Source organism: Candoia aspera, chromosome 6, assembly GCF_035149785.1.
Source record: "Candoia aspera isolate rCanAsp1 chromosome 6, rCanAsp1.hap2, whole genome shotgun sequence".
Classification (NCBI taxonomy): domain Eukaryota; kingdom Metazoa; phylum Chordata; class Lepidosauria; order Squamata; family Boidae; genus Candoia; species Candoia aspera.
In genome coordinates this window covers 1,333,742-1,346,362 of record NC_086158.1, presented here as the reverse complement: position 1 = coordinate 1,346,362, position 12,621 = coordinate 1,333,742, and the positions used below count along the sequence as shown (strand labels likewise).

Here is a 12,621-nt window from a genome sequence, read left to right as displayed (position 1 = left end):
GGGCTGGTCCATGAAGCCACGAAGAGTCAGAAGCGACTGGACGAGTAAGCGACAAGCCAGTTCCTGGTCCCTTGAAACACGAGCAGCCCCATTCTTGGTGTTCCGGGATGTTTGTGCGTGTGTGTTTTGCAAGTTCGTTGTGCTAGAATTCTATCCCTCCCCCCCAAAATCTCCTCCCTCCCCCCCTCACCTGATACCCCCTGGAAGAACAGGAGAAGCGACTGCACGAATAAACAACACACCACCAGGCCCGCAACTTCGGGGGGGGGGGTTGGGTTCGGTTCCCCCCGCCCGGGCAGATTCCGGCCTCCCCCGCCCCGCTGGACCGTCCGGCGCGCGTGCGCTCTCGGGGCCGATTCCCCGCCCGCACCGCCCCCAGACCCGCCAGCCCACAACTCCCATCACCCCCCGCCGGAGGGCCGATGGGAGCGCCGTCCGTCCGGCCAGCCGGCGAGGGGCGAGGGGCGGGGGCAGGGCCGCGGCCTGGGAAAGGCCGAAACTACACTTCCCGGCATGCGCAGCGGAAGGGCGGGGAGGGGAAGGTGGGAGCGGCGCCGTCCCCGCCGGCTTCGGCCGCCGCTTCACCTGGAGGGGCGGAGTCAGCCGAGGGTCCCGCCGGCCCGCCCCGCCCCGCCCCGCCGGCGGAGGGAGGGAGCAGCGGGCCAGGCGGGGCCGGGCGAGGCGACGGGCGGACCGGCGGCGGAGGGACCCTTCCAGCCCGCCGAACCCCGAGACCCCGCCGCCGCCGCCGGAGCAGCCGACGCGCGCCCCTGCACCGCGGCCCCGGCGGGCCGGACTGGGGGCGCGCTCCCGCCGACCCGCCCGGCGACATGGCCGAGGTGGGCATCGACCAGTCCAAGCTGCCCGGCGTCAAGGAAGGTGAGGCGGGCGCGGCGCGGCGGGCGGTCCCCTCGCTCGGCTGGAGGCCCGGCCCGGCCCCTCGACGACGGGGGACGGCGCTGCGGAGCTGCCCGGGGGGGCCGCGGCGGGGCGGGCGGGCGAGCGGGCCTCGCGCGGGGCCTCGGCCGGCCGCCGCCCGTCCCCCCGGCGAGATCGCGGGCCCGGCCGGCCGGCCGCCTGGCGCCCCGGCTTCGGCGGCGCGGGCTCGTCGTGCCCGCCCGCAGCCGCCCCGGCGGCCGGAGGGGACCGGGCTGCCCGCGCACGCCCTTCCCGACCCGCGAACTCGCGCGGCCCGGTAGCCGCGGGGCTGAGCCCGCCGTGGGACGTCGGCGCGCCCGGGCTCTCCCGGCTGGACGGCGCGGCGGCGGCGCGGGGCGGGAGCCTCCGCCGGGCTGTCGGCGCCCCGTATCGGCGAGACGCGCGCGGTGGAGACTGAGGTGCGCGGGGGGGGGGGGGGCGCTGGCAGGAAAGCCCCGCGCAGGTGGGTCGCCCGCTTCGCCTGAAGACGTGAATTGGCAGGAAACCTGCCACTGGCCAGCCTTCTGCCCCGGCGTGAAGTTGCGGACAAGTTTTTCACTCTCCCCAGCACAAGTGCCGCGCCTCGACGCGGGCTGTATTTGCGCGCTCGTTTAAGCCCCCGACCGTTTTTACGCCATAAGCCATCCTGCTTGTGGGCCGCATAGCCTGCCGGGTGACCCCAGCCAGTGTGACTTGTAAGCCATGATTCTCACTTAATGTGGCATGAATCCAACTGATTCTGATTTGTTCAGTAGCCATGGCTAAGTCATGGAGTGTACTGTGTACTCAGCCGTATTGTGATTTCTCTGATTTTATTGCAAGGCGGTGCATGAACCCATTGCAAGCCCTGGTTTACAGCTCAGCATTGAGGTGTAAACCCACTGTGGTTTATTTTGGTAAACCATGGCTTAAAACAGGCACACGGTGCAACCAATTATGGTTCAGGTTGCATAAGGCGGCTTAGTTCCTTGAACATCTAGTGACCTGCCAATATTGTTCCCCAATAACACATCACCAGCTTGTGCATACCATTGTACTTCTGTGGCTGCATGTGTGCGAGAGCGCACAGGATCTTTGCTGTGCCTAGATGTGCATTTTCTTGGGATCAAGCTTGGGTTTCAGCCACGTGATCCCAGGAAAAACGGGAGTGGGTTGCCAGGGTTGCAAAAGATGCAGTGGGGGGGCTCCTGCTGGCTCAAAGGCTGTCTCCCCTCCGAATCCAAAGCCAGGCGCTGTCCAGGAATCCAGATAGACAGACGTGTCTGGCAGAAGCTCAAGGTGACTTTGAAGGTGGAATGGCCGGGTGGGGGGAGGAATGGCTGCGAAGAGCAGGATAGAGAGGGGTGCTGGATGCAAGCCGGGCCGTGGCTTAAGGCAGCCCTTGTGAGATGGAGGTCTGGGAGTCGGGGGCTCCCCAGGGTTGGGGTGAGACCGCAGGGTGCAACCTCATCCGCTCTCTGACTCTGGGCCTTCATTGCAAGCAAAAACACGTCTGCCCTTCCGCAGTAAAGAAGCAAGGAAACGTGTGAACCTGGAGTAGTTTTTCACAAACATCATGTTAGTTGCTTCTGATCGTTGGTTAGTTTTATTTTAGAAATTGGTTTCAAATGAACAGCGGCCCGGGTTCTAATGCTGGCTTTCCAAGATCTCCCTGATATTTTGCTTTCAGATCCAGCCTTCCCTTGACAGCAGTGCCTACTCTGCAGGATTGTTGGGGCTTCGTCTGTTCAAGGAGAGGCGCTGGGAAGCAGGGTTCATCCTGGGCTTCCTGGCCTTCTGTGGCCTCTGGGGTGGCACTTCTGCCCTTTATCGGTGTGTGGCGTAATCCTCCCTTTGGACGTGATGCATCAAATGCACAAAAAGGGGCCTGAAGCCCCTGTGCACTCTCTGCGCATTCACCCTGTAAAGATCTCCACGTGGTGTATATTAGAAGAGGGGAGGCGTGTTAGTCTTGTGGTTGCAAAAAATCAGGACCGGCCTTTCTGACTCACAGATTTTATTGAAAGGTGTAAGCTTTTGTGAACGGCAGCTCACTTCCTCAGATGCATAGATTGGCTAGCCCAGTTTCTCAGCCTTGGCAGCTTTCAGGCATGTGGACTTCAACTCCCAGAATTCCCCTGCCAGCATTGCCAAGGTCGAGAAACCCTGGGCTAGGCCGATCATACATGGAGGACTAGTGTCTTGTAAGAGCAAGATGTGGGCATGGCCTACATGAGAGGGTGGTTACTAAAAGACTGGTCCCTGTTTGCCTTGTACATGGGGCCCTTTGCACAACGAATTTTCCCTGGTTGCTTAACTTTTTTTCTGGATTTGCACAAAACAAATGAAGCCAAGTTTGCACAGTACTGTAGATCTCGAAGAAGCCCAAACAAAGGCACTCCAAATACATACTGGAAATGTGAACAACAAGAAGGGACATTTTATCCTGCTTGGTGGATGTGTAAAAATAAAAAAATTTGGATTCAAGTACATACCCTGATTCAGAGGATTTTGAAGATTAATATACGATTGAGACCAGAGGTTTTTCTTTTGGGATTGATGGACAAACAGCTGGAAAAAAGTCATGGTACTTTGTTTTTATACATGGTAGCCCCAGTGAGATTATTGTATGCACAAAGATGGAAAGACTCAGCACTATCCACAGTGGAGGAACGGTTGGCGAAGATGATGGAACTTGCTGAGACGGCCAAACTGACATCCCTGATCAGAAAAAAAAGACAATATCTGCATTTATGGCTGATGGAAACCCCTTATGGGCTTTTCGTGTGTAACAGAAAAAAAATGAACGTACGATTTATGGTTTTGATGATTAGGGTAGATTATAGAAAGAAGAGAGTTATGTTGTAACCATAGAGTAAGAAGTAAACTTATAATTGTGCTTATCGCTGCTGTAGAGAAGATCAGAAACCACTTCCTCATATCTTCTTTCTTTTCTAATTTTCTTTTACTTTTTGTCCTTTCTTGCACTTTTAGCTTTCTCTTTGATTTCTTTTTCTTTTTTCTTCCTAACTTTATATTAGTTTGTATTAGTTTGTATTAGTTTTTATCTTCTTTTTAAAAAACGTTTAATAAAATTATAAAAAATTAAAAAACGAAGAAGCCTAAACGAAGTAAACGTAAGCAAGCTCGATGTGCTGTCTGCACAGGCAGCTGCTGGATATTTACCAAACCTTTACCCTGTTTTACTGAAACGTGTTATGCAAACAGTGTCCAAGAGGCTGAATTAATTTGGAAAACTGAATAGGTTGAAACATGGGAGTGTTTTTCTTACATAGAATGGATAATCTTCCTAATTCGTTCATTTAAGTGATGCATAAGTTGCTGAATGACTGAAGTTTTGTTGTTTGTCTCCAGTATTTTGAGGTATACTGATTCTGTGCGTGGAGGCTTTATTTGGCTGTCATTCCCTGCTGGCACTGATGGACAGCTCTGTGATTTGAGGTTTAAACACTCTGAGGTTTGTGTGGAACGGGCACATGGCTTGACCCGACCCGTCTGCTGGATGCCCAATTCCTGTTACTAGATTGGACCTTTTGTTGTTGTCGTTTATTCATTCAGTAGCTTCCGACTCTTCGTGACTTCATGGACCTGCCCACGCCAGAGCTTCCTGTTGGTCGTCAACACCCCCAGCTCCCCCAGGGACGAGTCCGTCACCTCCAGAATATCATCCATCCACCTTGCCCTTGGTCGGCCCCTCTTCCTTTTGCCCTCCACTCTCCCCAGCATCAGCATCTTCTCCAGGGTGTCCTGTCTTCTCATTATGTGGCCAAAGTATTTCAGTTTTGCCTTTAATATCATTCCCTCAAGTGAGCAGTCTGGCTTGATTTCCTGGAGGATGGACTGGTTGGATCTTCTTGCAGTCCAAGGCACTCTCAGAGTTTTCCTCCAACACCACAGTTCAAAAGCATCGATCTTCCTTCGCTCAGCCTTCCTTATGGTCCAGCTCTCGCAGCCATATGTTACTATGGGGAACACCATTGCTTTAACTATGCGGACCTTTGTTGTCAGGGTGATGTCTCTGCTCTTAACTATTTTATCGAGATTGGTCATTGCTCTTCTCCCAAGGATTAAGCGTCTTCTGATTTCCTGACTGCAGTCAGCATCTGCAGTAATCTTCGCACCTAGAAATACGAAGTCTTTCACTGCTTCTACATTTTCTCCCTCTATTTGCCAGTTATCAATCAAGCTGGTTGCCATAATCTTGGTTTTTTTGAGGTTTAGCTGCAAGCCAGCTTTTGCACTTTCTTCTTTCACCTTTATCATCATAAGGCTCCTCAGTTCCTCTTTGCTTTCAGCCATCAAAGTGGTATCATCTGCATATCTGAGACTGTTAATGTTTCCTCCAGCGATTTTAACTCCAGCCTTGGATTCCTCAAGCCCAGCATGTCTCATGATGTGTTCTGTGTACAAGTTGAATAGGTCGGGTGAGAGTATACAGGCCTGCCGTACTCCTTTCCCAATCTTAAACCAGTCCGTTGTTCCGTGGTCTGTTCTTACTGTTGCTACTTGGTCGTTATACAGATTCTTCAGGAGGCAGACAAGATGACTTGGTATCCCCATACCACTAAGAACTTGCCACAATTTGTTATGGTCCACACAGTCAAAGGCTTTAGAATAGTCAAGAAAACAGAAATAGATGTTTTTCTGAAACTCCCTGGCTTTTTCCATTATCCAGCAGATATTGGCAATTTGGTCCCTAGTTCCTCTGCCTTTTCTAAACCCAGCTTGTACATCTGGCAATTCTCGCTCCATGAACTGCTGAAGTCTACCTTGCAGGATCTTGAGCATTACCTTACTGGCATGTGAAATGAGTGCCACTGTTCGATAGCTTGAACATTCTTTAGTGTTTCCCTTTTTTGGTATGGGGATATAAGTTGATTTTTTCCAGTCTGATGGCCATTCTTGTGTTTTCCAAATGTGCTGGCATATAGCATGCATTACCTTGACAGCATCATCTCACAAGATTTTGAACAGTTCAGCTGGGATGCCGTCATCTCCTGCTGCCTTGTTATTAGCAATGCTTCTTAAGGCCCACTCAACCTCACTCTTCAGGATGTCTGGCTCTAGCTCACTGACCACACCGTCAAAGCTATCCCCGATATTGTTATCCTTCCTATACAGGTCTTCTGTATATTCTTGCCACCTTTTCTTGATCTCTTCTTCTTCTGTTAGGTCCTTGCCATCTTTGTTTTTGATCATACCCATTTTGGCCTGGAATTTACCTCCGATGTTCCTAATTTTCTGGAAGAGGTCTCTTGTCCTTCCTATTCTATTGTCTTCTTCCACTTCCGCGCATTGCTTGTTTAAAAATAATTCCTTATCTCTTCTGGCTAACCTCTGGAATTTTGCATGTAATTGGGCATATCTCCCCCTATCACTGTTGCCTTTTGCTTTCCTTCTTTCTTGGGCTACTTCTAGTGTCTCAGCAGACAGCCATTTTGCCTTCTTGGTTTTCTCTTTCTTTGGGATGTATTTTGTTGCCGCCTCCTGAACAATGTTGCGGACTTCTGTCCATAGTTCTTCCGGGACCCTATCTACTAAATCTAGTCCCTTAAATCTATTCTTCACCTCCACTGCATATTCCTTAGGAATATTAGTGAGCTCATATCTAGCTGATCTGTGGGTCTTCCCTAATCTCTTTAGTCTGATCCTAAATTGTGCAAGAAGAAGTTCGTGATCTGAACTACAGTCAGCTCCAGGTCTTGTTTTTACCGACTGTACAGATGTCCGCCACCTTTGGCTGCAAAGGATGTAGTCAATCTGATTTCGGTGTTGTCCATCTGGGGAAGTCCATGTATAAAGCCGTCTCTTAGGTTGCTGGAAGAGAGTGTTTGTTATGCAGAGTAAGTTGTCTTGGCAAAATTCTATCAGCCTATGTCCTGCTTCGTTTTGTTCTCCCAGGCCATGCTTACCTGTAATTCCAGGTGTCATTTGACTGCCCACCTTAGCATTCCAGTCTCCCGTGATGAAAATAACATCTCTTTTAGGCGTGTTGTCCAGCAGGTGCTGCAGATCCTCATAGAACTGCTCTACTTCAGCTTCTTCAGCATCTGTGGTTGGGGCGTATATTTGGATCACTGTGATGTTAGATGGCTTGCCCTGAATTCAAATTGAGATCATTCTGTTGTTTTTTGGATTGTATCCAAGCACTGCTTGAGCCACTTTGCTATTAATTATGAAGGCTACTCCATTTCTTCTGTGGTCCTCTTGTCCACAGTAGTAGATCTGGTGGTCGTTTGATGTGAAGTGGCCCATTCCAGTCCATTTCAGTTCACTGACGCCCAAAATCTCCATCTTTAACCTTGACATCTCACCAAGAACCACATCCAATTCGCCCTGGCTCATAGATCTTACATTCCAGGTTCCCATGGTGTGTTGATCCTTAGAACATCGGATTCGCCGTTCACCACCAGCACCGTCGGCCGCTAGCCGTCCTTTCGGCTTTGAGCTAGCTGCGTCATCACGTCTGGGGCTAGTTGAACTCATCCTCTGTTCCTCCCCAGTAGCATTTTGACCATCTTCCGACCTGGGGGTCTCATCTTCTGATGGTATACCGACATATCTCTGGTTGTACTGATCCATTTAGTTTTCACGGCAAGAATACTGGGGTGGGTGGCCATTACCTTCCCCAGGGATTGCATTTAGTCTGACCTCTCTGTCACGACCTTCCCGTCTTGGGTGGCCCTTCACGGTTTAGCTCATGGCATCATTGAGGTGCTCAAGCTCCAGCACCACGACAAGGTAACAATCCTTTGCTGAAGAGATTGGACCTAGAGAGAGTCAATTTGGGAAGAAACCGAATGCTGTGAAACAACAATGTGTGAAGTAGTCTGTGAACAAATGCAGGGTTCAAGAGGAGGGAACAGGCTGCAAAGCTGCCCACCAGAAAACCCTGGAGTTTATTTTTAAAATGAATGCAAATTTCACACCACAGTAGTCTGTTAGACAGTTTCGAAACTAAGTTTTGCTGATGGGGCTTGTTCCCAGGAAGAAGGCACAAAATTGCAGTCCTCAAAAAAGCGCATAATAATGATAGTAATTGAGTGTGTGAGTGAAGCTCCGTTGTGTTGGCCTCTCCCCCCCAACACCCCCCCCCCAGCCAAATCTGAGTTTGGAGAAAGCATGAAGCATCTTTCCCTCCCCCCAGCTTTTTTTCTGCTCGCCCTTTCTGTCTCAAGGGCCTGTTGGGAACTGAGCAATTCGGGGAGGGTCCCAGAGACCCTGGAGACTTGTCCAGACCTTGGGGAATGCTTGGCTCCTTGGGGGCCACCCCCAGGGTTCCTCCTGCCGGGCAGCCCTGCCAGGGAGCTGGGAGAGTCTTTTCTGGATTCCTAGGCAGGCGATGACATTTCGGAGGAGTGAGGGAGGTGGGGAAGATGGACCGGAGGGACCTGCTGCCGCCTAGAAAGCCTGGCTTGATTTTGAAGCCAGGGAGACCCCGGAGAGCCAGCCCAGCCCAGGTCAGAGGGTATTTCTGGGGGCAGGCGGCGGGAGCGTTTTCCCCTCTTTGTTTTTAAGCTGCGCTGTGGTGTCAGGAGTGGGCTACGCTGTGTCTAAAAGTCAAAGTGCAAAGTGCTTTCCTCCTGGCGAAGAAGCGGCGTGGGAACCCTGTCCCAAGCAGGCAGGGGCTTCACCTTTGATCTCCCCCCCCCCCACTGGCCTCCTCCTGACTGGGGCCCTGCATCTCACTTTGGCATTGGCAAACAAGGGTCCGCTTGTCTCAAGGGGGCGGTGCCTGTTTTTTTGTGAGGGGCGCTCTCAGCAGCTTTGCTCGAGCCTCATCCCTGACATGGAGGAAGACCCAGATTTAGGGGCACGAAATACCTAATGGAGCTGCCAGCCTTTGCAGCTGGGGGGAGTTTCCTGCTTCAGCTGCAGGGCGCAGCCGGCGTGGGAAAGAGGGGACAGAGCAATGGGGGGGGCAGCTAGGGGTGAACCACAGTTGCAGTGTGGCCTGGAGCAGATGGGTGCTGTAGGGCTGCCCCCCAGGAGTGCAGGCTGTCTGGTGCCCACACCTCAGCCCAGTCCGAGAGGGAGAACGAAAGCCCTTTTACAGATGAAGCACTGCCCTGGGGAAGCCCCCCTGATCTCCGTTCTTCTGAGAACGGAGCTGAACCTCCAGAAATGCTTTCTCTGCCTCTGGTGGCGGCCTGGATGCTTCCGACTTGCCCTTCTCCCCTCCCAGCACTCTCCCCCTCCTCACCCCACCCTCTTCCTTTGCCTGGCATCCCCCAAATGGTAGAGGCCTTCCGGGGGAGGCATTGGAGGCTTCCTCTGGACTGGCTGATGCAAACTCCCCTTTGGCTTTGGCTGCTCCCTTCCTGTGACCTCCTCGGCTTCCTCTGGAGCTCCATGCCTGCTTGGAGGTGCCACGCCCAGGCAAAGTCCGCCCGCGCCACCCCCTGCTTCCGGGAGGCTGGAAACAGGAATGCGACGGTTCTGCCACTGCTCCAATATGGAAGACTTGGATTGTGTTCAGGAGACCCTGGGAAGGGTGTCTTGGAACCATCGGGGTCAACGCTCTGCTCAGAGCTGGCATTAAAATACTGGGGCGGGGGGGGGGGGCTGATGCTCTGAAAAGTTTGGAATGGGGCCAAGCCGCGCCACAGCCCGAGGTCATGTTCAGCGTTCAAGACAGGCGTTCTTGCTTGCAGTCTGTGCCATGGCATCTCTTGCCCAAACAGTGCCCTAAAGCAAAACAGACGGGGGGGTGTTTCCCTCTCAAAACTGTTTAGAAATTCTTTGTGAGAAGGTCTTTGGGGTGGTTTTAGGTGTCCCTAAATCAGGGTGGTGTGTTTATTTCTTTGCTGATTCAGCCTCGTTTTACCCAGGCTGCCTTTGAATCCGTGGGATGCCCTGGTGGACGTGGGGCGCTCTCCCCTTCTCCCCTTGCTTGGAAGATGGAGGAGTTTGCGGAGAAGTTTTCCTGGTTCAGCTGCTGCGTTCAGGCCAGGAGCTGCCCACCCCCACCCCCCACCCCCAGGCAGCCCGCTGGCTTTGTGAAGCCAGAGCGGCCGCATCTGTTATCAAACAAAGGTCCCGAAGCCAGAGCGGCGGAAGGGGTCCATCACCAGGGCAACCTGCGCACACCAGCTCTAGCCAATCCAGGCCGATCTTTTGGAGGAAAGCCCCCCCCCCTGCCCACCCCCAGTTCTGGATAAAGGTCAATTTAGCTATTTGTAGTGGGGCCGCTTCCATCAGCACAGCTGTTTGATTCATTCTTGGCTGACGCTGGGCTGACTACAGTTGTTTTGACTTAAACTTTGGGAACTTGGAGGCGTCTTCTCATGGGGGGAAGAAGAAGGCCAGCTGGCAGAGGGAGGCTCCTTTCCTTGCTCAGCTGCCCCCCCCCCCAACAGCTGAGAATCCAGAGCTACTTGGCTTCTGGTGATCTGGCTAAACCCCCTCCTCAGCCATTTGAGAGCAGAAGAAAGGAAGATTCAAGGAAGGATGTTGGGGAGGGTCCTCAGGACTTCTCCGGAGTTGCAGCTTGTTCTCTGACTTTCCAAAAGAGAGTCTCCACTCCTTCACGCATTCATGCTCCCAGGCCTGGGGGTCCAACTCAAAAGCAGCTGACTGGGACCAAGTTTGAGATCCAGAAGAATCCTGTGCACGGTCCCCTGGTCTGTGTGGTGACTCCAAAGGACTAGATCCCATCCCCTTTTATACCTCTGAAGAAGACTTGGCCAACCCCAGCTTGGTCCTCTTCTCATGCCTCCTGGTCCTTTTCCACCTGATGGTCTCAGCTACCTCCCATTCATGTGGGGGGGGGGCATCTCTTTTTGGGGGAACTCTCTTTCATGATGTCTTCTTAGACACCTTGAGTTTCTGTCCATGCTGCAGGAGCAGAGTGCTACCCCTTCTTGCTTTTATGGCTTGCTTTGAGAGGTCTCACATAGACCTTTCTGGCCCAGATCTGTGGCACAAGGAATATGAATATGAACCAAATCAGTATGCATGACAGCTCCCTGTGACCCTGAGATCCACCAGGTTGCCTGAAATCCCACCATTTCTTTTGGATGCAGAAAGCTCTGGGTTATATCCTGGTTGGGGAAGATCCCCAAAATCTGATTGGGCAGTCTTGTATCAGAAGCAACTGCAATTGACATACATCAGAGAGAGCAGCTTCGTGTGTTCTGTAAGTTAAGCTGGAATTTCAGTGCCCACGTCTAAATTCGGTGGTGTTTTGAGAAGAGGATTGGGTTTTCCAGGCATTTCCTCTGTGCAGTCTTTTCTTTCGTTAACTATTCACACCCAGGCGGTGTGGGGTGGGGAGGAAGAGTAGGAGGGAAGACCTATGGACTGCCACCAGTTTCCTTAACCCAGATTTCCCCAACTTTGAGCTTTCTAGATAAGTCCACAGGTGACCTGCCCCTGATCCTAGCCATTTTGTGTTCTTTGCTCTCCCACAATGATCAAGAAAGTTGTTGAACGATTGAAGTTTTGTGGTTTGACTCCAGTACTTGGAGACACGCTGCTTCTGTGTGTGGAGGCTCTGTTTGGCTGGCATCCCCTATTGCCGCTGATGGACAGCTCTGTGATTTGAGGTTGCCATATATCAGTGTTTCTCAACCTTGGCAACTTTTACACGCGTGAACTTCAACTCCCAGGATTCCCACACTCCTAACCATGTGTTGTGCAAGTGCATCGGTGTGCCAAGGTGGCCCTTGGCTCTTCTTCCAACCCTTTTCACCAGGCTGGGTAGCCCGGAGTGGCCACTTTCGGCAGGTCAGCGCGAGGGAGACTCCAACTGGGAGCAAGTCCTTTTCTTCCCCAAGACAGCTGATGATGAAATCCTTGCTTTTTTTTAATCTCAACCTGCTCCTAATCAGTTTAATTGGGGGACTGCAAATGTTCAAGTGTTACCAATTCAAGGGAATCTCTAGCTCAGGGTTGAACTGAGGACTCCTGGGTGCTCTCTGAGCCTGGTTGTTTCCTTGCAGACGTTTCATTGCCAGACTAGGCAACAGCTTCGGTGTGCTGAAGATGTTGCCTAGTCTGGCAATGAAACGTCTGCAAGGAAACAACCAGGCTCAGAGAGCACCCAGGAGCCCTCAGTGCTTTGTGCCTGAATGATTATTTTGCCTCCAATAATGATTATTATTTTTGAGTTAGGAGCCTTTCTCAAGCCAGGCGTCTTTGGAAGTCAAGATGCGTCTGTGGCGGAAGGCATTTCTCCTTGCTTCCTCTTGTTCCCTTTGTGGTATTTTATTTGGGGCCTCTGTTCCTGGTCTTTGAAAATTAAGCTGGCTTCTTAAGGCGCAGGAGGGTGTGAGAAAGACGACCTCCAGAAATGCCTATGATGAGCCAACTTCCAACGTCCATCTGGAAAGGAAGTCCACACACATCTGATAATGTAATTTGCAAGCTTGCAGAACTAACACACAATCGGGGTGAGGTGGGGTGGGGTAACGGCACAACAAATGTTCCATTTGTTTCCCAGAGTCCACGCCTGGTCTTTTATCGGTGGTAAAACACAATCTAAGCAGCCATTTCTCCTAGCTTCTTGCTACCGTCCTTGGCAATCCCATTTTTTCTTATTACTGAGGGAAAAGACCATGCATCTTGAAGATGGTGATGGTGATTAGGCTGTCTGCAGAGCCAAACTTTGCTGAGTGCTGCTGATCCGATGCAGAGCTTTAATTGCTTTCCCAGGCTCTGGGTTGAGCTTTTCTCTGGAAGTGCGAGGGACTGGATCCACAT

At 52.2% G+C, this 12,621-nt stretch overlaps 1 protein-coding gene across 1 annotated transcript in view; it reads left to right on the top strand.

Moving 5' to 3' along the window:
* The first annotated feature begins 764 nt into the window (after positions 1-764).
* Positions 765-12,621, top strand: part of CCDC50 (coiled-coil domain containing 50) — a 29,976-nt gene continuing 18,119 nt past the window's right edge. Inside the window, exon 1 of the mRNA XM_063306231.1 lies at positions 765-879. Coding sequence (XP_063162301.1) covers positions 831-879 — 49 coding nt within the window. The 5' untranslated portion in view covers positions 765-830. The remainder of the gene's footprint in view (positions 880-12,621) is intronic.